The sequence below is a fragment of the Poecilia latipinna genome, unplaced genomic scaffold (assembly GCF_001443285.1).
Source record: "Poecilia latipinna isolate Pla-1442-1.1 unplaced genomic scaffold, P_latipinna-1.0 Scaffold363, whole genome shotgun sequence".
NCBI classification, from domain to species: Eukaryota; Metazoa; Chordata; class Actinopteri; order Cyprinodontiformes; family Poeciliidae; genus Poecilia; species Poecilia latipinna.
In genome coordinates, this window is record NW_015112979.1 from 149,042 (window position 1) to 174,525 (window position 25,484).

Sequence of the window (25,484 nt, forward strand, 5' to 3'; positions counted from 1 at the left end):
TTTTTCCAAAAGCGGGAGGTTGTGGAAAAGTTTAAAAACTTTTTTTTTTTTTTTTTTTTTAGAAAAATAAAAGGAGGTCCTGAACTATAAAGGCTTTAAATTAGCTTTTATTATCATGTAGGCTAAGGGAAGTATGGGAGATTTTTATCCATTAAGCTGAAAACACTGTTTTGTTTTGTTTTTTTAAAAAAGTTTCTTAAAAAAGCAGATTATATTTAAAATATTTACATTATTTTAACATTTTAGGCACTATAATTTTAGTTTGACTTGGAAGCACAGAACCCGGGAATATGTCCAAACCTATTCAAAATTCATTCGCTTTATATCAGCTTTAAGGTTTCAGAAAAGCCAAATTGATCATTTCATTTTCAATTTTTCTGAATTTCCACAAATAGTTTCACAAATTGAGATTAGAGATTATATTTTAAACTCGGGACTAATCGACGTTAGGTCAGATACCAGAAACCAACAATGAATTGTAATAGTTTTTATGTTATTTTGGAGGAAATAAGTATTTTTCCCAGTGTATGTTTTGATTTTTTTTTTTTTTTTTTCACTCGAATGTCCAGAATCAGAAAACAGGGAATCTTCAAATTTTTACTGAAACTATTACAATTAAAAAATAAATAAAAAGTCGTCGCACCCAACCAAATGGAGCGAAAATAAGAGTAAAACGTTCAAACTTTGCATAAAATTAGCGTTTTTAAAAATGTACATAACACGGCTTATCACATTTTTAGATTTTATTGAATAAACTATAACATTAGCTAACATCACATTACATAAATGTGTCTAAAGTATTAAAATTATTAGACAGTTTAGGAAAATATCTATCATTACGCTGATGATACTCAGCTGTATTTATCCAATAAGCCTGGCCAATCCAATCTAACTAGACTGTAGTTAATAATTACACTGCAATAAAATGAACTGGTTCAGAATGTAATGATATGATTGGATTAAACTGGATTGTGAACAATTTATTCAGGTGAGATTAGGAATATAATCAGAAATGCTTAAAAACTAGACGACAGATTAGTCTGTTGTGTTCGGTTCCACAGGTTTTCCACTCTAACCCACCCACCCCTGCTTCTGTCTTATGTACCTCCCATAACCTCCCCACAGGTATGGTGTGTTCAGTACCAATACCTGCTCAGAGCAGCCAAGGTAACCGCTGGGTGTTAACTCACCATGTTAGTCCTAACATGCATGCTTGGCTCAGCGCATTTGTGCCTGTGCTTAACATGTTTGCACACATGAAGCGTGTGTGTTTGCTCGCTTTCCAGCAGCAAGCGGGGAACACTTGTGGTGTGTGTGTGAGTGGCACTTAATGAAGGCTAGATTTGTCTGTAATGGACTGAGTGGTCCCATTATTTGCAACATTAGGCCCCCCAGTCTTTAAACACGCCAGATTTAAATTAACTTTTGGTTTTTGCGCGGACAGATTTAACCCCTAATCCTCCCGTTCTCCGTCTAATTCTCTCCATCCTCCTCTTCCTCTCCCTCCACTGCAGCAGACTTTGCAGTTTCACTCCAGTGATTCAGGCAATGAGAGAGACGCCAGCTTTACCCCCCTGCCACCTATTTCTATCTCCCATCCTCCCTCTCTTTCCCTCCAATTTTACTCTCCCTCAAGCTCCCACTCCATCTTCCTCCTAATCCTGTCGCTCACCCCTCCGTCTCCACCTTTCCTTTTCTTCTCCAGGCCATCTTTTCGCTCTCCTCTCTGTCTTATCTCACTCATTCAGTCCTTCTGAATGGCTTCTGGCTTTTTCTCGTTTTGCATTTTCCACCTTTTTTCTTTTTTACTTTTTCCCCAACTGTAGCTTCTCAGAACAGGGAGAAAATGCCACTTTATGTAGGAAACACTGACAGCTCTGCGTATTTGTGCAGATCTCCGTTTCCTCTCCATTTTAACCCTCCATATGTTCTCTGAGCTTTTTAAACGGAATCAATATGTTCATTTCCATGACTTGCTGAATGCTGTCTTGTGACTTGTGATGTGTCAACTTCAGCTTTTATCGCCTCATTTTCTCATCCTTTTCACAATTTAGATTGTTCATACAGGAATTTTACTTGAACAGCTAAAGTCAGGAAACATAATTAAACATGACTGTCAGCTGGAGCCTGTGGGACGGTAAAAAGCCTCTTTCACTTCTTTCTAAGGGAATCTCTGCCTTTTGTCTCCAACTCCTCCTTATGATCTGCTGCTTCCACCTTTACAGTCACTTCATGTCCCACTTAAAGCTGCTTTTAAACCCGACATCAACATACTCCACACATCACTTCAGCGGCTGCTTTTGAAACTATTTACCTGGAAGAAACAATCTTAAATTTCTTGGAAACAGCCGCTTAAAGTTCATGAGGTTATTTGACGAAATGAAAAAACGTTAGGAAAGATTTAAGAGATGTAGAGCGGGGAAGATATTGACTGCTCATATAATACAGGAAATAACTAAATAACATTTAAATTTCACTAACCACTAAAGTAAAAAAAAGTATTTAACTTATAGAACCATCAACATATTTAACTTTTATTTTATATTTCGGCCGTATTTTAATAAAATTGTTAGAATTTTACACGTTATACATTTTATGTTTATATTTGCTGATATTTAACATTTTATATGACAGTAAATTGTCAGCAAATAAGCAGTTTCCCCTCTGGGATCATTAAAATATATTCCAAAATTTTATTTATTTTTGTGTCACACATGGACTTAAAATAAATAATTAAAATTATGTTCAGTTTTAATGTGGACCTAATAAAAACTTAAATGTAAACTTTATATTATATATCCATTTAATACAAAGAAGCACATTCTTATATGGATATTATTCAGTAATTAAAATATTTGAACAACTAGTAATTATCTCTTATATCTTTAATAGGTTACAATTTTTTAATTTAACCTATTTAAGATATTATAGGTTAAATTTTAAAAATAAATTTTTTAAGGTATTATAGGTTAAACTAATAGCTTAAATAAACGTTTTTGATTTAACCTATTAAATTGAATAGGTAATTATTTTTAAATGTAACCCATTAAATTTAATATGTAAAATAATTATTTTTTTATTTAACCTATTAAATAATTAGATATTTATTGATATTTTTATGTATATTTTTGTAATCTAAGCTCTGAATAAAAAAACAAACTTAGAGTTTCTGTGTCAGTAAAGTGAGACTGAATAAAGTTTCAAAAGTTACATTTTACGCTCTGGAGTATTTTGAGGTCAGAGGTCTGATATGAACCGCCTCGCATTCTGAGCGTGAGCCGCTGCGTTTTCCTCCGCAGCTGGTGGAGAGACCCACTCCGACTCCAGCCGGGGTCTTTACAACCCGGAGGTCCGGGCTCGGCTGGAGAGCGGGCCGAGCGCCGCCGCTCACTCCCCGCTGGCGGAGCGCAACGGCTTCCTGCAGCTGCATCTCCATGGATACCAGGCCAGCTTCATGATGGCGTCGCTGCGCAACCTGGCGCTTTTCCTGGAGGGCGACCGCGCCACCGACGTGATGCCCATGGAGATCAGGATCAGGGACACACACATCAACTTAGAGGTGAGGAACACTGAATGAATGAAAAAACAAACATGTTTTAACCAAAAATTCATACACCGGCAGTTTTTGTAAAATTTTCATTAGTTTTTTATCGAAAGAAACTGATTTGGAAAAAAATGATTTTGCCTGATTTTGTTATTTTTTTACTCTTAATTGAGTCATTTCCTGGATGGCTACTTTTTTACTTTTACTTGAGTATAATTTGTTGGTACTCTGCCCACCTCCGGTTGTGTCATCTAAAGTAATTTTTGATGTAACTTCCTGTCTACAGCAGGGAGACGACGACAATCCCGAGGCAGAAACAAACACGCTACACGTGGACAGCCTCGTCGTACGCAGAAATGACGACGGGTCTTTCTCTGTAGGAGGTAAACGCAGCTTCTACATCAAATCTCCCAACTTCCCCAGCTGTAATTAATTACAAACTCTGTTCTCCTTCGCTCTCGTCACAGTGGACGGCGCCGCAGACGCCAAACCCAAGAAAGCACCGACGGACGACGCGCCGAGTCCGCTTCCTGAGGTGGGGAGCGGCGTCTGCAGGACAGCGAAGGCGACGCAGACTCAAACGCCGCCCAGCAGCCCCAGACCGACCGACAGGGAAAAGGTCAGACTCTAACGATGAAATAATCTGGAGTTCAAAGGTTAAACTTGTTTACATACATTTAGTGACATTACAACTGCAAACTTTAATCACTTCTTTTTTGGCTTTTCTTTTTTTTTAACTCTGGGATCATGTCTCTGCTGTGCTTCCAGATGCTGCTGGAGGAGAACGAATGCCTGAAGGTGGAGCTGTCCAGAGCCAAGATGGCGCTGGCCGAGGCTCAGATGGAGAAAGACTCGCTGCTTCACCGCATGAAGAGCCTAAAGATGAACACCAGCTAGAACTGCCTTGTCAGTGACGAGCTCCAACTCTGACTACAAGAGGAGGATTTTTTATTTCGTTTTTTACTTTAACTGCACACTTCGTTGAGGGAGATACCACGACTTGTGACTTTTGGAGAAGACTAAGAAACGTTTTGTTCTGTTTAGTTGAACAAATGCAAAAAAGGAAAAGAAAAGAAGATATTCTGTTTTAAAGCTTGTGAAAAAGATGGTAGAAATCTATCATGTTTTTGGTGCCTACAGTAACTCATCCCTCACTACTTCTGTTATTAAAACCACCACGGAAACCTGGAGATCTGAGAGAAAACTGAATGTTGCATCTTTAGAAGAATGTCAAAAAAAAAAAGAGAAAGAAAACAGGCGATTTACTTTGCACTGCGCTGAGTTTTCAGCGCGTTCAAATTCAGACTCTAATTGTACAAGAATGTGAACATGTATTTTCTACAGAACCGTGAAGGGTTTTGTTGGGTTTGCAGTTGAATGTGATTATTACTATTATTTTTTTTTTTTTTTTGTGAGAGTCTCAGAACAAGCATTTTGTGAGGTGCGGAGGACAAACATCGGTTCACTTTACAGCTTTTTCAAATGCCTCAGAATTAGTTGTTGCCTCCACGTTTGTCCTATTTTTATATCTGTAAATATTCAATGCTGCACTTTTTAAAACTGAGGCACTGTAACAACAGCAATCACAGCTGTGGGAGAACAATTGGAGCAAAGCGTGGAAAAAAAAACGGGCCACTTTGAAGCTGCCCCAGCTACGTGTGTGTTTCTTTATGTAAAAACTAAGAGGAAAAAAAATTCATGTATTTGAATGACTTTCTTGGACAAGCAATGACAATATTTGCTGCTTTAGTCATCCCTGTGTGATAAATTACATGTTCATAACTAAAATCAACTTATTTTTCTAACAGCAGGAAAGTGAAGGTAGGTTTAGCTCTAATATTTAACTGTGATGAATTTAATCTACATGTGCAAAACATCTACTCTAAAAAAAAAAACAATTTAAAGTCCTTGTTCCTCCAAATAAAAAAAACAAAAAAACTTTTAATCAATATTTTTGCTGCAATCGATTTCTCCCCTACTTATTAGGAGGAAGTAAGCAAAACAAAAATATTTTTTCTGTCAAAGCTGCTGAATTACTGATAGAAAATAAAGGATCCGTTTTGAACGTTTCATCTTTTTATTAAGTTTCTGGTTTGAATTTACTTGCATTTTGTTCATTTTACTCTATGATCCAACTTTTTTTTACACATAGGTTCAATTTTTATTAGGTACAGTGGGTAAAATAAGTATTGTTTTTATTGACATGTACCCACGATAAATGACTAATTTTCTCCATTGCATGTTGTAAATTTGTTGCCAACTGCTTATATTACAAAGCTGTCCTTTAAAAAAATATATAATTTTAAAGGATAGCTGATGCAATTTGTCTTGCATTAGACTTCCTGCCTAAACAGCATAGTGTGCTTTACAATAACAAGCCGCTTAACTTTTTCTTTTATCTCCACCTTGGCCCAGTTTCATTGATTTCTGCTGCCTGATGCAGCAGTCCCTCCCTGAACAATTAGTTGGAAAACCCATCTTGGGTGCCAGATTCTTGTCAAAGCTTTTAGTTTGCTATAATTAATTTTATGCCCATTTTTAAAAGGCTTGGGGCTACATCCCCCTCCCGATAGGTGAAAGATAATGTAGCTCAGCAGTGGCAGCAACAACTTGAATGTGAAACTATTGTTCTAGTAAAGTCACAGTCTAGCATTAGCACTTCACCACAGCTAGCTGCAACACAAAATTAGAAAATAAGCACTTTATAACAGCGATGTGTGGTCAGGGGATTCAGCTGTAATCCTTACAGGTAAAATGAGAACATGCGAAGTAAAATGGTGAGAGGAAATCAATTTGTCGTCTTTAATTTTCTTCAAATTGAATTTACGCAATGTCTGTTGAAATTCATAAAAACAGTGCAGTGCAGCGCCTCACCTCTAGGGGCGCTGTGTTACACAAAGTGGATGAACCAGCAGTTGGCGCATGCTTATTGTAGTTCTCTTTATATCGCCAATATATACTGCTCAAAAAAATAAAGGGAACATTTCACTTTAATTTTGTGTGTAGCTCCAAATCTAGGCCTCCATTGGTTAATAAATTTGATTTCCATTGATTATTTTTGTGTGATTTTGTTGTCAGCACATTCAACTTTGTACAGAACAAAGTATTCAATGAGAATATTTCATTCATTCAGATCTAGGATGTGTTATTTGAGTGTTCCCTTTATTTTTTTGAGCAGTGTATTACGTTCACACTGCACCCTGAAGTGGCCCACATCCGTTTTTTTGTGTGAAGTATGTTTTTTTTTTGTTGTTTCCGCGGGGTCGTTCAAACTTCCAAATAAGTGATTTCCAATGTGAACTTCAAACGACCTGAAAGTGGCCCGCATGCGCAGTAGAGGGCGTGCTCAGTGTTTACGGAAGTAAACATGGATGCTAGGTGGCGTTTATCTTACGATTCTGAAGTTGATGTCCGACCGGAGCCACCACATTAGCAACTTAATCTTCATTAAGGTACGCCATGGTTGTTTTTCTTCCCGCTTGCGCTTACCAGGACGCAAAGTAGTGACGTATGTCGAGATTCAATGACGTTCAGGTCGATGACTGCGGAAAAAATCGGATTTGGGTCACTTCAGGCTGCAATGTGAACGTAGGTTTGTTTAATTACACATGTTCTACATATGCTGACGTTTCTTTCCCTGATGTATTTAATTAATATTAGTCAATGTGTGACATATTTAGTCTTTTTGACCGGCCATAAATGCGCAGTGAAAATGCGGAGGTTGAGGCAGAAAGTATCGCGCCACACCGATAGGGGTAATGCTGAGACCCAGGGGTACAATTGGCAACAGGTGCTCTTCTATGCATTGAAAAGTATAATAATAATTCAGTTGGAATGTAACCGTTCAAGCCCTTTCTACTTTTTCACTGCCACATTTTTAAAAACGAAAGAAAAATGGGATGGAAACAATGACGCTTTTTACAAGAGAATGACAAAGATATTCGTGGAGAAATCTTTTCCCTTTCATATTGTGGGACTTCTTGATAATTTGGAATTTTGGTAGTTTTAATATTTTGTTTCTGATAGCATTACAGAAGAATAATTTTGAATTTAGAACCAAGTTTGTCTTCCTATCTAATGTTGCACTCCAGTTTTTTTGTACAAGATCTTTCATACTGATCCATACCTCCTTCGTACTTGCTTTGACAATATTTTAAACTAATCCTGTACTGAAATATGACTCCAATCAATTTCTCCCAGCAGGACGTTGCTTAGGTTGATCCTTCAAGAGGATTTTGGTCTGAGTTATGCTGTTGGGAAGCTCCACAGTATAATTCGTTCTGCAGATTTGCACATTTAAAACCCCTTAGAGGATTTTTGCAGCAGGTGTTTGACCTGTGGCTCACCTTTGTTTTATGATGGAGCATTTCTGAATTTATGTGCAGCAATGCAATAAAAGGAAGTAAACTCTGCATGTAAGAGCAGCCAGTGATCTGCTGCCCGGGCTGCTTGGACTTAAATGGTCATGACATTTTACAGCTGCAGCGGAGCAGTGCATCATAGAAGGATGTTTAATAGCTGTTCACATGTGTAAATGGAAAGCCGGGCTATTTTCAGCTGGAAACTTGTTTACATCCTGCAGCCTAAAGCTACTGAGATGATAGCCGAGGCATGGTGCATCACAGGAAAGGATGTATGTATGTTTGAGTTCTGTGTTAAAGAGAGAGGAGGGAGTATCGGGCGTGTCTGCACCAGCTGGATTGTGAAGAATACTGAGCTAGAGAGAGGAGACAGGTTGTGTCTTAGCAGCTTCTTTTCCATTATTCCTCTGTTTTCTGATTTTTCATAGCTTATTTAGAAGATTATTTTACATTTATTTAACATTTGAAAGTTTAAATGTTAAAAGGACTGAATAAAAGTTCTTTTTAGAGATTCACTGCATGATTTGGAGGGATTCTGAGTGGAGAGCACTATAATCAGAAGTTGTTTTTTTATTTCTTCGAGAGCAGAGGTTGTTGGAGAGTTTGTCACTTATCAAAAAAATATTTTTTCCATATTTATTAAACTGTCACCATGTTGTGACAGGATAAAGTAAGACAATCTGTGAAAAAAATCATCTGAAGAAATGCACTACTCCCATTCAAAACAATCAATCAGAGCCAGGGGGAGTGTCTTAGCGCTGTCAATCATGTTTGTGTAGTTGCTGTTCAATGTTTTAATGGCAGGAAAACTGTTTATTCGCCATCACTGATGGCTATGCTAACTAGCCTTAGCATTCCTGGCATGGTATGTTGTGGTGAATGGCTCTCAGGCATACGCGAGAGTGATTGACAGCACTAAGACCCTCCTCCTGCTTCTGATTGGCTGTTTCTGAGTGGGATATTTCTGTAATTGGCACTACAAGAATGCACAGGAACTTGTTTTTTCTTAACAGATTATCTCTTATATAGTTGTGGTATTAATAGGTGATATTTAAGGTTTCTTAGTTTCTACTGAGCAGGTAAGAAATATTTTTCGTTCTATAAACAAAATTGTATTTCTCTGCTCAGTGATGGCAGCCTGCGCTCTTTCTCCATGGTAATGAAAATGTTGAAGTGTATGGTGCAGAGTTGTGGTCGTTTCATTACTTCCTTTGCTGCTTTTGGTTGTGACTCAGATATTCACCACAACATCATGACATGCTCTGACACAGCATTTTTGAAAAAAAAGTTACTACGTCTAGGAGGATTTAGTTGATTATATTTGGGCGTACATACTGCATATGTACTAGCAGCTGAACATAACCCGTCCCTTTAACCAAAGGATTAACTTTACCTTAGTCTTGTTTTTTCCATGTTTCCATCATCTACTGTAGCATAATCTGCATTAATCAGATGGATTTGGTCCTTAGAAAAGGAATGGAATTGGTGAATAACACTTGATCCAACAAGAGAGTGGGTGAACTGGAATGTGTTCAAGAAAGGTTGATCCTAAGTCTACATTGGGAACTAAAGACATAGGAGCACAAATTCATCGACTTTCTTTTGTGCAAACCTTAAAAACAAACATGACAATCTTTGGTTTACTTATTGCTCCGACTGACACAATAGAATTTCGTACTGCAAGTCTAAGCTTGACCACCTAAGTCTAAGTCACCTTTCACTGACTGGAATAACTGAAAACAAAGGAGCAATGATGCGGACTGTCAAATCATGATGCTAACATCTTTTACGCATAGAAAACACGAGATAAAAGGAGCTGGAAACACTTTTTATTTGTTAAAAAGAAGAAGAAGAAAACCGTTCAGATTTTTTTTCCTTACAATTCATATTCATGTACTACTTTTCTATTCTAATGAAGCAGCAGCGTGAATGCATCATGCAGGTTCCTGCTTGCAAAAAAAGGGGGCAGTGTCAGAGTGGGGGGGGGATGAAGGTGTCCGCCCGTATTATGGCTGTCAAAGCGCATTTAATCCCTGCTCCTGCCTTCATTTTGCATTATTCACACTAACCCTGCTCTGACACGGCTGGCTGAGGGGAGGAGGAGGATATTTTTGGGATATCACCTGTTTCCAAACCATATTTCGGCTGCAGCGGCGCGCCGATTGAGGAAAAAACGAAACAATGCCAGCACGGAGAATGATGAAGCGCGCATGCGCGTCAGCGATGGGATAAGTTTTAAATCTCACAGAAGAAGAAAGAGTGAGAGCTGCAGGGTGTTTGGGTTACTTCTTCAAAACGGAGCGACACACTAAGTACAATTCATTGATGTTGTAGCATCGTTATCCCCACCCAGACGGTACAGGGAGCTTCTGAATCAAACCAGGGGAAATTGTAGTGGAACACGGACTCAAGTACTTCCAAAATAAAAGCGTCGCGGTTAATCAAAAAACAGGAAAAACGATTAAAGTCAGTGGTGCTTGGGAGTTCAACGATAACACAAACACTATCAGTAAACATGTCGCATTTAATAATTTTTAAGTCATGCTTTTATTTATTTGTAGCATAAGTATGCTTAGTTTATGTTTTTTTTTCTATTTTCCAGATAGGATTTCAACATCTTTGGTTTGTTGATTTGCTATGAAAAACTACTGCCATAGATCTCTGGTTTGGAAACTTTCTGAGCTGATAAAGTTGAAAATTTAATCATTTATATAAAAAAAAAATTCTAAAAAATTATTATAATTTCTGAGCTTTTTCTTGCACTTTTTCTTTTCTTTTTACTTTTGAAGCTCATAAATTTCCAGTTTTTTTCTAGAAAATGTCTGAGATTAATCTCAAAATTTTTGACTTTTTTTTTTTGCGGAAATGTATTCCTCCTTTTTTCTATCTACATTGGCTCTAACACACGGTTGTAGAAATTGGCATCGTCACTACCTGGTTTGTATGTTATCTGACAGGAAGAATACATACGCAGAAGTCCATCCACGAAGATTTGAGGTCTTATTTTGAAAGGCGCTACCGGAAGTCAGTGGTTTAGTTTGGTGGAACTTGACCGTTGAGTCTGAGCCGACCCTGATAATCGCCGGAGCAGTGCGGTTGGTTCGCCGGAGAGACAGGGAGGAGGTGAGCGGACTGGGAGAGCTTTTTTGTGGCTGCAGACGGAGTTTCACCTCCAGTCTGTTCCCAGCAGAAGCTCCGGAGGAAACGGGACAAAGAAGGAGTTTCAGTTTTTATTCTTTTTTTCTTTTTTAACCGGCTTTTACTCTTCACTTCGGGCGTGCTAAGGGGGATTTGTTTCAGGTTTCAGGATCACACACCGGGAGTAAATAACGCAGCTGTGGATGTGAATCAGCTGAGGTTGCAGGGCACCAGGGGAGCCGTGCTCTGCAGCATCAAGAACACCCACTTCCACGCAGAGAGAGGGAATCCTTCCTTAGATGCTTCCCCGCGGCAGACGCTGAGGAGCGGAGGGATTTTATGGAAGATTTGTTGGATTTTCTTTGTTTTATTCATCGCCCTGTCGTTGCAAACTTGAGAGTCCGGGATGGGGAAGGAGCAGGAGCTGCTGGAAGCCGCCCGCACTGGGAATGTCGCCTTGGTGGAGAAATTGTTGAGTGGGAAAAAGGGAATACTGGGGTCAGGATCCGGCTCCATCCCTATCCCCAACCTCTTGAGGTAAGCAGCCTCCTTCAGGTGGAGCTCTGCGGTGTCCTGGGAGTCCCAGGGGCGCTGCAGGGGATTCCTGGAGGTTTCCCTTTCTGCAAATTTAGGCTATTTTTTAACCTTATATTTTACCTCACAAGTGCACTACAGTTTTCACTGATTATTAGAACAGACGGCGCATCATGCATCAACATTAGTTGCTGCAGGAGCTTCATGTTTATAGCATGAAGCTGAATACAGATATTCACACCCTTTAAAACGTCTCACATCTAGTCAGGTTACCACCACAAAACCTAAAATGAATCTTATTGGGAAAAGTTTTGGCACACATTTGCTTTCAGGCCCCGTTTACTCCGATATCACTAGATAAAATAAAGTTTTCCCTCAGTCTGAGTTTACGTTGAGTTGAGAAGCGACCAAGAGGTCAGTGGTGCCTCTGGAGGAGCTGCAGAGAGCCACAGTTCAGGTGGGAGAATCTGTTGCCATGACAGTTGTTGGCAACACAATGCAAAAAGCTGGCATTTCTGCAGACTTGGCAAGAAGAAAGCCATTTGGTGTCTTGTTTTGAAGTTTTTCTAAAGCGGTGTAGGGGAAAAAAGTCAAAATTTAACATAGGAGTGGGAATTTATGAAAAATTTCTTAATACAATAACATTTTTTATTTATCGTTGTCGCAATAAATTCAACTTGCTTTTAAAAAATGGATTTAAATTTCATTTCTGCTATTTTATCCACTGTTTTTTTCCATAAGATCATCAATAAATAACAGTAAATCAATAAATATGATTAAATGACTGCTCTATATGAAGTTTAGTGAAATAAATCACATTTTCGTTTGGCATTAATGTTTGTGACGCTATGAATTCTGTCGCAGTAGCACTACAAAATATTGTGATAAAATTGTAAGTCTGTGTCGTCCACCCCTATTTTTATGCTTTGACCGATATGCAAAACACTATTTGTTGGTCAAAATTAAGCATTATGATTCAGGGTTTTTTGGAATAGTTTAGAATGTTGTTAGAATGGCCTAATCAAAGTCCAAAATTATACCTTACTTTGAGCTGCCACATCAAATCCCATTAAAATTCACTCAAGTTTGTGGTTTTAACATGACAACATGTGTCTGAATACGTCTGTGAGTCACTAAGACAAGTAGAGAATCTGAGTGAAATGAAAACTATTGGATTGCTTGTCATCGCCTGTTCCCTCCTGGTACCAGGCGTGCTTTCACTGTTAGGTGGGGAAACCTCTGCACAGCGAGAACAAAAGAACAGACGGCAGCTACCTTGAGATTCAGGGCTGTGACAGCTTCCATAGAGCAGGGACACACTTTGATGCTCAGATGATGGAAGCATTTGTAACTTTGAGTTCAGTCTTTCACACATTTCTCCATGCAGCAGGCGGCTTACACTCCAACGGTGCGCGCATGCAAGTTTTCCATCGCTACGTTGATCATTTTGTGTGTTTGGAAAGAACCGAGTCTTTTCGCATGGAACCTGGCGAGCCGAGTGTTGGAGTTGACGGAGGCTTTTAACAATGATCGAAACGCTTGCCGCATCATTTCTATTTCTGTTCCGAAGAAAGAGGATGTCCAGATATGAGGAAATGCAATTTGACTGCAGGGGCCTGCAGGTTCCACCTTTTGCTATTGTGCATTTTTACGTCAAATAACCCATGAGACAAAAGATTTTCGTCCTCTTGGTCTCTGTGGTCATGCTGACGCTGACCCAGGTGATAATCAGATCAAAGTTAGGGAGGAGTACCGCCTCAGGCGCTGCCCCTCCTCCACTTCCTGCTGGGGAAAAAAACTATACCACTTTGTAAAAGAAGTTTGGTTTAACATCTTTGAAAGCTATTTGGAGGTGAATATTGAACTTTCCTGAAATTCAGCAGCTCTAGTTCTTGTTTATAACTTCTAATGGGAAGTTTCAGATATTCTCTGTGGGCTTTCAGTTCATGAGAAGTATAGTTTGTGCGTAATATTTACGTGCGTTCATGAGTCTGTTCCCTTTTTTTCTGCAGGGTTAATAAAAATTAATGTTTGACTTGTGGTAATGCAATGCTACTACCTCATTGTCACCTTCTTACAATCATTTTTTTGATTTTGGCAAAAAATGACCAGAGTCTTTATTTTACAAAGGTGAAAATATTGTACACAGCAAATGCTACAAGTGCTACTTTTATTAGCTGCTGCTGCTGGAGATTTTTAGCTGGTTGGCTAACTACTTGTGTTTAAAGATTTCCAAATCTAGACTCTCTGGTGGCTTAAGATTTTTAGGTCTTTTATTGTGTCAGAATTTGTCAAAGTAGACAAGGAAATGCTTTCTCATCCATAGCTGCGTTTCCAGTAACCTTAAAATTGCGCAAATTGAAATTCTATTTGTTGGAAACCTGGTAATTTAGAAAAAAGTCATGTTTTTTGATTAAAAAGTTTTTGCACTAGGACAAGGTGGTTTTTCGGCTGTATCAAAATGGATGTATTGCGTAAAGCTGCAATGGAAACACTTTTTTTGCATCATATGAGTCACGTGATCAAGAGCGGGATGTTACTACTGATGGAAATGCCAAAGAAGACGACAGGAAGTAGTATTAGAATGATGGGATTGTTTTTGATAGATGATGATCACTAGCGCCATCGCTGAATTATGAATATATCTCATGTAACTGTTCATCGCGTTATTTTAATTTATGTAATGGAAACATCGCAATTGTGAATTGTGTTTTTTCGACACTAGCAGAATATTGACAAAGATTGACACATTTATGAGGAACTCAGCTTATGATGTTTTAAGTGTGAAAGTTTCAAAAGCCAAAAAGAACCAGAGTCTTACTGCGTACAACTGGTAAAAAACCCAATTGAAGACCCAAAACTAACCGAAGGGACTAGAAAACCTGTCTAGTTTTCTAGTGCTTTGGGTTCCCCCACAACGAGTGGCTTAATGTGGCTCCCTTTTTACCTGTCACACATATGATGAGTAAATCCTGGATTTAGCAGCAAGCTAATAGATGGAATGATGGAAAGAAAGAAGAGTGGAAACCATGGAGGTTTACGCCCACAGCCAACTGTCACCATTGTTACTGTTGGGACGGTTGCTGATTGACGTGTCGCTTCGAGCAACTTCTTTTTTATAAAAAATGGTTTCTAAATGACGTCCTTTCTGTCAGGTCTCATACTTTTAATAAATAATAAAGACACAGTTGATGCCTACAGATTATTTAGCTGTACTCAACTATTGTGTACCACTGAGCTACGTGATACCCACAATATGTGTTTATTTTTTTATGAATTATGGATGTAAATAATGAGAAAAGGGCTCAAATGTCAATTGTAATTTATTTTAAAAGTATTTTTATTTTAAACCCAGTTTTCATTGATTCTGAGTCATTGCGACACCAATAATCGGACCCCTGAATAACCCAACGCAACCCTTGTTGGTGGTTAAATGGAAATTATTTATAATCAGTGTTTAAAAATACAAAAATTCAAGTTAAGTAAACAAGTAAAGAAGGTTCAAATAAAACTCTGAAATCAATATGTTAATCAGCATATCTTACAAATAATAATAGTATACATAATCAAAAATACCATGCCATAATTTTGCCTTGCTTATTTGATTGACATGCTCTTAACAACACAAAGATTTGCTGTAAACAACCAACTTAAAGCCATGAAATAAGTAAAAACCTTTAATAACACAGCTACTAATGTGTTAAAAACAAGTCAGATTCTTTTTAAGCTGTTGATCAGCAGCTAAATTTGCTTCATCGCTGCTATAAATGCCTCTTAATGTGACCACATCACTGATGTGTCATTAAGTCCGAACGTTTGTTGCAAAACTTTTCAGTAAAACCTCAAAATGTTTAGCTGGTGATTCATAGAAAACTCTGCATGCTTCTCCAGGAATTTATTCCAAATAACTTTAATGATCTTCTTTATGAGCTTCCTGGTATATTAGTAACCGTGGAGACGGCAGTTTCATGCACAAGTAGACGTTGGTAATTTTCTGAGCCTCGTCAGACGTCTTTTGGCCTTCAACACAGACTGTCGTTATGGTGATCATTATGTGGTTACCTTTAGTGCCACTAAAGTCTTTCAGTGATTTAGACTGATGTGAGATTTATTTTACTACTTCACTACTGATATCAGTGATATATATGTGTTAGCATTATGTGGTAATATGGCTGAAAAACATTTCATATCAGTCGATACCAATAATTATTGATTAATTTTTTGTTTTTAAGTACTGCCAAACATGACCTTTCCTCTACTTCTGCGACTCAACAGGTTGTTGCCAGGCAACCAAAGAGCAAGGGAGAGTGTGAGTGAGTGAGTTGTTGCTAGGTAATCAAAGAATAAGTGAGTTAGTTGATTCCGCCAAACTTGCTTAGCTAGCCATGAGAGATTGAGGTGATAAAAGTATTTTTTTCTGCCGGAATCCCCCAGAATGCCATGGGGTTATGGATAAATTCAGTGAAATTATTGAATACTCTATTGATATTGATCACCTGTTTGTCGCAATATGTATTGTTGTTGATTTATTATCTCGTCATTGTATGATGGATGTGTGGTAATATTTTTTCTTAAACCTGACACTACCCATTGTTGCTTTACAGTTATTTGCATGCATACATAGTTTATTGACACATAAACTCAAAGATTGAAGGCAATGTTTAGGATGTAGAAGTAAGAATGTGTAAAAGAAAAAAAAAGTCAGAAGTCAGAATTGGCCTATTGGTAAATCTTTAGCCATTGATTGATATCTTCTCTCCAATAGATACTTTGGTTTTATTGAGTCAAAATACTGGCATATGATTTATGCCTGCAGAACATTGAGTAGATAACTCACACACAACCCTGCTCATGTGATTTACTATGACACCCCTGCTACCAGAGCGCTCCCTTCGGTGGGTCAACAGAAAGGTCGCAGCAGAGGAGTGTGTGTGTGTTGGGTAATGATTTAGGAATGATCTGTGGAAATGAATGCATAGTTTCCCATCCTTATACATCCAAGCCAACGACAGCATTCCTAAGTCATAAGGTTCACCATTTTCCTGAAAGAATCGCCCTCGTTGGACCGGACCAAAGGCACTCTGCGTGTAAAATCAAACATATGCGTATTAGGTAACGGGATGTGGGGAAGACGATCCTCGGCTGCAGATTTGTGGTGTGGGGTGCAGTGGAAAATCAATACTGGATGATCTCACTCCAGTTTAATGGCTCTTTTTTTGACTGTGTGTGTGTGCAAATGAAGTCTACTGTAAATGACAAGTGTCTCTTTGTTTGGGATGGAAAACTACATCATAAAACACTCATCTGCTGGATGGAGGTAGGGGAGTATTTAATTATATTATAAATACTTAATAATTGCACTTTCTCCTGAATATCTAAGTAGCTCACTTAGAAAATAGCAAATGTCTCATTTATTTTCCCCCCCAAATTAAATGCTTGTTCACTGCACTTTTCTATAAATTCACTTTATTTATGAACACCATGCTAGTTGTTAAAAGGAAGTTATGTAAAATTTACATTTTGATCTTTTTTTTTATCATGTTTATAGTGTTATTCCTTCATCTAAAACATACCAGGAGTATTATGTGATTCTTGCTGCTCTCCTAACGTATCACCTACTTTCACTTTGCTCCTCCAGACTAGTGGCAGCAGCAATTGGCAAACACCTGGTGTAACTGCGCTTCTGTTGAACTCATCTTACAAACTATTTCTCAGTCCAACGCAAGAATGGTTGTAAACGCCATAATGGAGGAGCTGAAAAGGGAGTGTTCGAAAGAGCAGGACCTTCTTAAAGAGACAGGCCCAATTTCAAGGCGTTAAATTGCAAAGTCATGTTTCTTTTAAATCATATTTGATACAGGGTTTTCCGCAGAAAACTTGCTAAGCCTGGTGGTCGGGGTGCCGAGGCGGTCCACCGTGTTTTTGTATTAAAAGATGTTAAGGTGACAGGAAATTTAAAAACATTGTTATACTGTACGGGAAAACATCGCCAGTGAAACACTACTTAAACCCACAACTAGTCTTTAAAACAACAAATCAAATTATATAATTAAAATTAATATCAATTATTTGCACTTTTGTTTAATCCAAATTAAGTCAGCAGCTCCATCAGGCCCCCCAGGGCTTCAGGGGCCCCATACATGCTAATATTTTAACACAGACAACAGATACATGAATGTAATACTTGTTTATTGAGATTATCAATGCTGTTAAACTTTATTCAATTTCAACATACATAAATTAAAAGATTTTAAATTGTTTAACATTTAAATGTAAGATTTTAAGGAGCTGGGAAGTTTACTTTGTAAAAGTTCAAAGAACAATATTCATAGTTAGCTTGTTTTGTTACCACAGCTACAATCTGATGCTATGAGTTTAATCTTTAAGTTTGAGCTCTGTTTGTTCACAAATACAATTTAGTAAACTGCAATTATAACTGATTGCTTTTTAGGTTGGCCAGTTAAACTACTCCCCCTCTCTCAGATTAAATCCAACACATCTGTTAGAGGTGCTGATGTTTTTAGCAACAAAAGGGGCCCCTAAATCAAATTCTGCTCCAGGCCTCATACAACCTTGGACCGGCCCTGCATGATGAGTTAAATCTGCTGCACTACGCAGAGATGCACAACATACGGGAGATTTAATTCAATGCTGCTATGGCTTTAGTAGCTCTAGCACTTCGTGTCTGTTGGGTTTTTAATAAGTGCCACAGAAACTATTCTGCTTGGTCGAGTTTATGGGACGAGTTTCTCAGATCTCCGCCCAGCCGCGCACATTATCTCTGTCTGACTAAGTGGACAAAGTATTTGATACGGTTTGATGCATTGTGTAACCAGAAAAATAATACTAAAAATAATAATATAAATAATATAAAATCAGCGTGATGCGTTACAGACAGAAGAGCGTGAAAGCTCCTCATCGGGCTGAACCTGCATGATCAGGTTAGCAATACTTCGTTAACTAACACACCGGCCACCCGCTAGGCAGCGAGTTGAGATGGAAAAGCCGCACAAAATTCTTTGTTCATAAATATAAATCATTTCCACCGCTCGTTCAACGCACCTCTGAAAGCACGTCTACAAGTTATTCCTGCAGTTCACTTTGAGCTGTGCAACCAGAGCTAACCAGAGTGGTGTTTAAAGTCCCACCTTGATCTAAAACTCTGGAAAGAATCATAATTCCTCACAGGGGGTTGATGTAAATATCTATACAGGTCAGCCTGTGTCCAGTTTGAGTGAAAGGAGGCGCGCGGGATCCGAGGTGAACTTAATCCAGTTACTGCAGCGCGTGAGGCGACGCGCAGAGGTGCCAGCGGTGTGTTTGGTCCGGCTTTATGAATAAACGATAAACCTATCTTCTATAAACATATCTTTTAGGAATAAATCTGCTCCGCCAGTGAAGCGCTCAGAGCAACAGAGGCGCTAGCAATCCGGCTTGAAAAAAGAAAGAAAGGGGAAAAAAAAAAGAAAACCGTTTTTTTTTTATTATTATTTTCCTAAAAACATGAACAAGAAAGGCTTAGCCTGGCGGTGGCGCTAGTAAAGGATGGCGGACCGCCAGGCCTATGATACACTGGGGGAAACCCTGTGATATATGTAGCATTTTTTTGTGGTATAAAATGTCACCATCTGCCTAGAAAAACCTACTGCCCCTTTTATAAATACGAAAAAGATCGCTCAAAGTTGGCGTACATTAATAATGGAACAATAAAACGAGCTACTGGTTTTCCCCTGCCTTAGTAGTGGCATAAAGAGGAAATTAAAACCTGTTTATGGATTGGTTTTGACCGGCTGACAGCTGATCTGCGTATTCAGGTCAGTAGTGGCGCTGACACCAATCCGGTAGGTCGGTCCAGTGGTTCTCTGAATCAGCTAAAGGAACGAATTCACTGAAAAAGCAACAGTTGAAGAGAAAGATGGCTTGTTGACACAGGCAGATAGATTTTATTTTAATTTGCTGTATATGAAAACTGATTGTATCAGAGGAGAGGGGATTTGGTGACTGTTTTAGTATAATGAGGATAAATGTGTGTGTTGTACATCATGTACTAGTGAAACGGATTCCCTATTGGACAGATGGTGTGTGATCCCTCCTCGCTCTCGGTTACGTTCAAGGGAAGCCCGTCTTATTCTGGTGTTTACCTCCCTCTACTTCTGCAAACAAACAGCCTCTAAGTGGAAGATGGCGACTCCTGGAGGGAATGAACAGGTTTACCCACTCCTGAGTGGTGGATGCTCCGTTTTAATTGCCCTCTTGAGTGTTTAATATTCAATTTCTGCCTCTACTTTGTCACAGTAGGGAGTCTAGAGGTGTGCTTTTCTGTGTGGTCCACTAAGGATGAGGTTTTCCAAACCAGAGTTTATTTTCCTTGCCACAGTACTTAAGATCCGATCCAAAGGGACCCAGAAATGGGAGCGATGACCAAAAAACCCGCGTCTGGCAGGTTTTTCTCTCTGTGTGTCTTTTTGTGAGCTGGAGCGTGTGACATAACCGCTGGCCTTGCGTAACCGCAGCGAGTATCCATGGCTGTGAGTGTTGTGGGAGGGGAACGGTGAGGAGTGAAAGCTGACGGGGGAATCTAGAAGCCACATGTGGTGCTTGGAATCCAAAATAGGTCAGAGGTTAACTCGGGGGGAGAGAAGGGCATATGAAGAGGTGATTTAAAGGGGACGCAAAAATCCTGAGAGCGGATATTTAACATAGATTTTAATAATGTAGAAAACTGAAGTAATTAAAGGGTCTTTTCACACTTTATAGTCTGTTAGGTTCAGTTTGATTGGGGACACATTTTCAGCTGCTGCAGTTTGCTTTCACACTGCATTGTGTCAAACAGTCCAAACTAATTGAAAAAGCTGTTTCCCTCCTCGCCTGTGGTGGCGCTGCATCAATAACCACTGATGAAAACGACACAAAAACGTCTGAATGAGACATGAGCGCCACTTTCTTTTAAACAAAATGTAAACAGTACTGGAGTGTTAGATTTTAATGTTTGTAGGACATCTACAACAACAACCATGAGCCATTTATCCGGCTAGGATCAGACTTGTCCCATTCTTTTGGTTCTATTTACCCAGAATACCTTGCACCATAGTCCACTTCCTGCTTTTGGAGCAGTATTTCTTGTTCGCTTCCATCCACATATTCACTTCAACCGAACCGAGACCAAGATTTTAAGCGGACCAGAGTTGGATTACGTGTTCACACCACCCCAAACAAACCAGACTTTCTACACAAACAAACTGGAGTTGAATTAATGCGGACTAAACGGGGCTGGTGTGAACTGGACCCAGCAACCCAAACAAACCTGAGAATCTATCAAGGAGTGGCTGAGAATGAAGATATGGAAAGTCCTGTTCTTTTACTGCACCTTTTTGTTTTGAGTTTAATAAAAATAACATAAATGGAAAAAGGATGTCCCAGTCGAGCTGCAGTGTTTAGGAAACTTTAGTTAATAATCCTGTGCTGAACCCTGACTGCCAGAAAACCGAGGATGTCTGAACCTGGACTGGTTGAAATGAGTTGAAGATGTGAAAGAATATGATTTTCCATGCATGTGATTAAATTAAAACTCCTGGATCCTGCCAAGAAATCAAGCTGTGCTCTCCTTTAACCCGAGTCTCTTTTTGTTCCTCCCTTGTTTAGTCTTTTTTCTTTCCCCCATTTGAAGCTGAAACCTTTTTCAGTCTCTGTCCAGCTCCCCTGAATTCCCCTTTAATTTCACTTCAGTTTCCTCTCCATCACTCATTTCTCTCACCAATCCGTTCCTAAGCCTCCCCACTGTCACATTTTTTCTGTTTTTTCCTCCCTCTGCACCCCGCCCTCTTCCATCTTATCACTCACCCCCCACTGTCTCACAGCTTACTCTGCACTACATCTGTTATCACCGTGCCAGAGCATCTTTTACCCATCATGCCTCTGGGTTTAACATAGGCATCGGTTGACAGCAGAAAACAAGAATCCAGGGAATCTGTATCTATAACTGTATGTTGTGGTTTGGATTAAGAGAGTCACTGGGGATTATATTTGTTTTATAAAATCTGAGGTTCGTTTGTTTGGATGATATCTATTTGTTACACCAATTTCTAAATAAAATCAGCTGATTAGTTCTAAATACTTGGCAGTTTATTCCATTTACTCTTCCATTTATGAATGAAATCAGCTGGTAAAAAGTCTTTATCTTAAATCTGTCCCACATTAAGTGCTGATTAAATGTTACTTATCAGCCTTAGATAGTTCGTACAGTCTTGAAAGGTCTGAAATTGAATTATTTTAATTCCCAAATATGGAAAAAATGTTTTAGAATGGGGGAAAATTGTTTTCATAATTTATTTTGTACTGTTTACTGGTCAATTTTAAATAAATTTTTATTTCATCAATCTATGTTTGGTGTTAGAAATCCAGTCTAGACTTGATAAGTGTGTTATAGAAGATAACTTTTGACAAATCATTGTTTTATTTTAGTTTAGATCTGTTCTGTTTGTGTAACATGTATTTAGAAAGCAGAAAATATATTCTGCTGCAACATAAAATCAATATATTCAGTTCCAAACTTTGGAAATCGACTGGAAAATAACCTGCAGCTTTTCACTTTCAGAGACGGAAAGCTCTGTCGTCTTGTCTTGTTTTCAAGAAAATGAGAACGAAGATGAGAAAAAGTGCATTTAGTGTTCAGATAATTACAGTTTTTAGTAAAAATGTGCAACTGTTGACACAACACTGTTGCATACTTACAAGATGTTAGTGTGATTAACACTAGTCCTGTAATTATCGGGCATTATTGCAGCTTCTTTGTAAGTTATAGGAATCATTGCTGTTTTTTGTTTTTTTTCTGTGTATCTTGATCTGACGACTTTCTCTTCAACACATTCGGCAAACGTTGTAGTCGGGTCGGGTCTGTTAGGAACCAAACATGTTGATGCAGAGTGGAGGAGACGTGCAGGCGGGGGGATGGAGGTGTGACGCCCCGTCTGCCACGATAATCTGCAAGTCGGCGACCCCACGTACCGCGGCGAGCGTTGTGGAGCCACATTCCACTCGGCTCGCCGCTCTCTGATGGATGGCAGCTTTTAATGAAGCTCTGCTTTTGCAGCAGATAAGGAGTAGAAGCAAGCGGAGAATGGGGCTGCAAGTGCTCATGTCATTATGTGGTCAGGCCAAGGCGTTCGCTGGAGGCCGGTTACGCTTCCAAGTGTGTGTTTTAGTCGTTTGGATGACTTTTAATGTCCTGTTGTTTTATTTTTAACTGAATCCTACCAACTCTGCGGTTTTTTGTACTGATTATTTTCTTTTAATCTACATTTCACCACACTGTCTCCTGTCATTTAGATCATAAAACTCAACCGCTAAAGCATTTTTGTGGCGATAGACCTGCAGGTCCACTTTCAGCATTGATTTATTGACCTGTTATACTTAATATACTTATTTTTCTTGTCTAATTGCAGTAAAGCTGTAAGTGTAAAGCACATTTAGGTTGTTAATAGGTTTTACAGACTACTTAGAGTCTTGTAAGTTTTGCTGGGGTGTTGTTTGTTTTTTTGTTTTTTTTTATTCCTCCTGATTCACCGAAGCTTTTAGCTTTTAGTCTTGATATAAATGTTTCATATCTGTACGCCAGCAGGGTGTTTACATAAAGTCTGACTTTGTGTTTTGCATTTCCATGGAGTTTCCATGGAGTTGGTTGTTGACTAGAGTTATCAATAACTAGTCAACAACCAAAGAATTGTCTGGGGTTTTTCAACTGTTAAAGGGTAATTTTGATGTGCTGAATCCAAAAATCACATTGGTTTTACTCAGTCAGGTCGACTTTCTGAGCTATGGCTGCAACATGAGCTTCAAACAGGTTTTTATTCTAATTTGATTTAGAGAATTAGCATTTCCTGTCTAAATTGATTACATTTTTGAGACATTATCAGTTCATTTATGTTAATATTTTAAGTATTAGCCTTGCCACATTGTGTTTGGGTATTACTGTTCAGTTGTATGAGACATTCAGGTTTGGAGCTGGACTGTTAGTCATGACATGGTAACTTGATTAATCTTGTTCTTGGTGTCATATTAGAGATGTAATCTGCTTCTGTTCCTGGAGATGAAAGGCGGTTCTTCTTATAACTCGTCCTGTTTGTTGTCACTCCCAGTTAGCTGCTAGCAACAAGAGGTGGAAGCATCACGAATATGCACAAGTCAGACTGTGCACAGTTGCAGTAAAACACATGCAACTCTATTTAAGAGCTGTGGGATCTGAATTATATTGCTGCATATTCCACGTCTTTGGTCCTCAGGCTCTGCAGACATGGAGTCTTCCTGCTCCTCTGCTAATCACATCCGATTAACTGAGTGACTCTGCGCCTCCGGGGCCGGGCCGTCGCGGAGCGACTCCATGGAAATGCAAAACACAGAGTCAGACTTGATGTAAACACCCTGCTGGCGTACGGATGCATGCAGGTGTTTGTTAGGCGGTTTTTGTCCCCAGACGTGTTTACAACTGTTTGTATGAGTGATTGAGCTGAGCAACCAGGGAGTGAGTTATGATCAACTGGCGGATTCCCAGTGGACGCATATTTCCCAGCAGGCCTCGCTGGTGTCAATACATCACGTGTTGTTATGTCAGGTTCACGCATGCATGGAAAAGCACTCTATTCATTATATTTATGCTACAGGCTAGTCGTTGTAGCACATATATGATGTAATGTAATTAAATAGTCCCAGCTGTTGCGGCCTTCCTTTTAGTTGTTCTGATTAAATGTGCAAAACCTCCTTTATTTGTTATTGATTTTTAACACTCAGGTTAATTAACTAAGTAGAGATGCATCAGTTGCTTGGCTCCTAAATAGAATCTGAATTTATATCTGTTTTTGTTCGACCTCCCAAAAGGAGTCTCATAATTCAATCTTTTTTCCCAGTTCCATGAATGCACCATACAGTAATCGTCATTTTCCCCACATTTTCACACATTTTATTTTACCGATTATTTTAGTAATTCATTAATCTACTGATAATTCTGGCAATTAATGAGACAAAAAAAATACCACTGTATACAGATTTTTTTATTCATCCACTTAAGCCGTCTTAAGAATAATAATTTCAATTCATTTTTTAAATAAGAAACATTTTATTGCCTAAAATGCAATACTGTATCATTCCTTTCAACAGTTCTGCCCATATGGTGATCCAGCATCAGTGCACTCTGTCTTCCTGATAATGAGCCTCCGTAACTGGACTCTTTCACAAAGTCCTTCTTGTCATAACCTCATTCTTCATTTCATGGCCAGTGGGAGCCGCGCCGTGATGAGCGGCTCTTTAAACAGAAAGGCATCAAATATTCAGCTGCCCCCGAACTCCAGTAGTAAAAATGTGAGATTATATTGTTGGTGGTGATTAACTCCTTTCCAAATTCCGATTTTACTCTTTCTCCTCTCTACAAGCGCCGAGAACGAGGAAGCAGCTGGCTGTCGAATTGTTTTATTCATGATGAAGATGGAGATTCCTGAGGTGGGAATGGATGGCAAATTGGAAGCAAAACAAGCTTCCTTTTCGTGCCTATGAAAAGTGTCCACCCCCTTGGATATTTAACCCTTTTGTGGGTTTTATTATTTTTTTTGACCTGATAGTCTGGTAGATTTGGTTTGATTTGGGATGAAAATTGCAACATTTGTTACATTTTCAGCTGGTGCAGTTTACTTTCCCACTGCGCTGAGTCAGATGATCCAAAGCCTGTTCCTTCAGTAAGAAACACTGAAGGAAACGACAGGAAAACCTCTGAAGAAGACATGAGCGCAGCTTCCTTTTTCGCAGAATGTAAACAAAAATGGAGTATTGTCAGATTTTAGCGGTTGTTGGATTTCGCTTTTTTATTTTTGCAAAAAAAAAAAAAAAAAAAAAATAAAACACTTTTTTCCTCTTCGGACTCG

At 38.9% G+C, this 25,484-nt stretch overlaps 2 protein-coding genes and 1 long non-coding RNA gene across 11 annotated transcripts in view; all 3 read left to right on the forward strand.

Moving 5' to 3' along the window:
• bltp3b (bridge-like lipid transfer protein family member 3B) overlaps positions 1 to 5,614 on the forward strand; it is a 33,779-nt gene extending 28,165 nt beyond the window's left edge. For 2 of the 4 annotated variants that reach the window (XM_015036277.1, XM_015036280.1), the window contains 5 exons: positions 1,126 to 1,167; positions 3,300 to 3,559; positions 3,831 to 3,927; positions 4,012 to 4,163; positions 4,313 to 5,614. In XM_015036277.1, coding sequence (XP_014891763.1) covers positions 1,126 to 1,167; positions 3,300 to 3,559; positions 3,831 to 3,927; positions 4,012 to 4,163; positions 4,313 to 4,441 — 680 coding nt within the window. In that variant the 3' untranslated portion in view covers positions 4,442 to 5,614. The remainder of the gene's footprint in view (positions 1 to 1,125; positions 1,168 to 3,299; positions 3,560 to 3,830; positions 3,928 to 4,011; positions 4,164 to 4,312) is intronic. The other 2 variants (XM_015036278.1, XM_015036279.1) reach the window with 2 other exon arrangements.
• Positions 5,615 to 10,980: 5,366 nt separating this feature from the next.
• The window catches only part of anks1b (ankyrin repeat and sterile alpha motif domain containing 1B), a 206,927-nt gene continuing 192,423 nt past the window's right edge, over positions 10,981 to 25,484 (forward strand). For 3 of the 6 annotated variants that reach the window (XM_015036286.1, XM_015036287.1, XM_015036289.1), the window contains exon 1: positions 10,984 to 11,580. In XM_015036286.1, coding sequence (XP_014891772.1) covers positions 11,450 to 11,580 — 131 coding nt within the window. In that variant the 5' untranslated portion in view covers positions 10,984 to 11,449. Of the gene's footprint in view, positions 11,581 to 25,484 lie in introns of all 6 variants that reach the window. The other 3 variants (XM_015036282.1, XM_015036283.1, XM_015036284.1) reach the window with 2 other exon arrangements.
• The window catches only part of LOC106949791 (uncharacterized), a 17,845-nt gene continuing 11,446 nt past the window's right edge, over positions 19,086 to 25,484 (forward strand). Inside the window, exon 1 of the long non-coding RNA XR_001425454.1 lies at positions 19,086 to 19,172. This is a non-coding gene — a long non-coding RNA (uncharacterized LOC106949791). The remainder of the gene's footprint in view (positions 19,173 to 25,484) is intronic.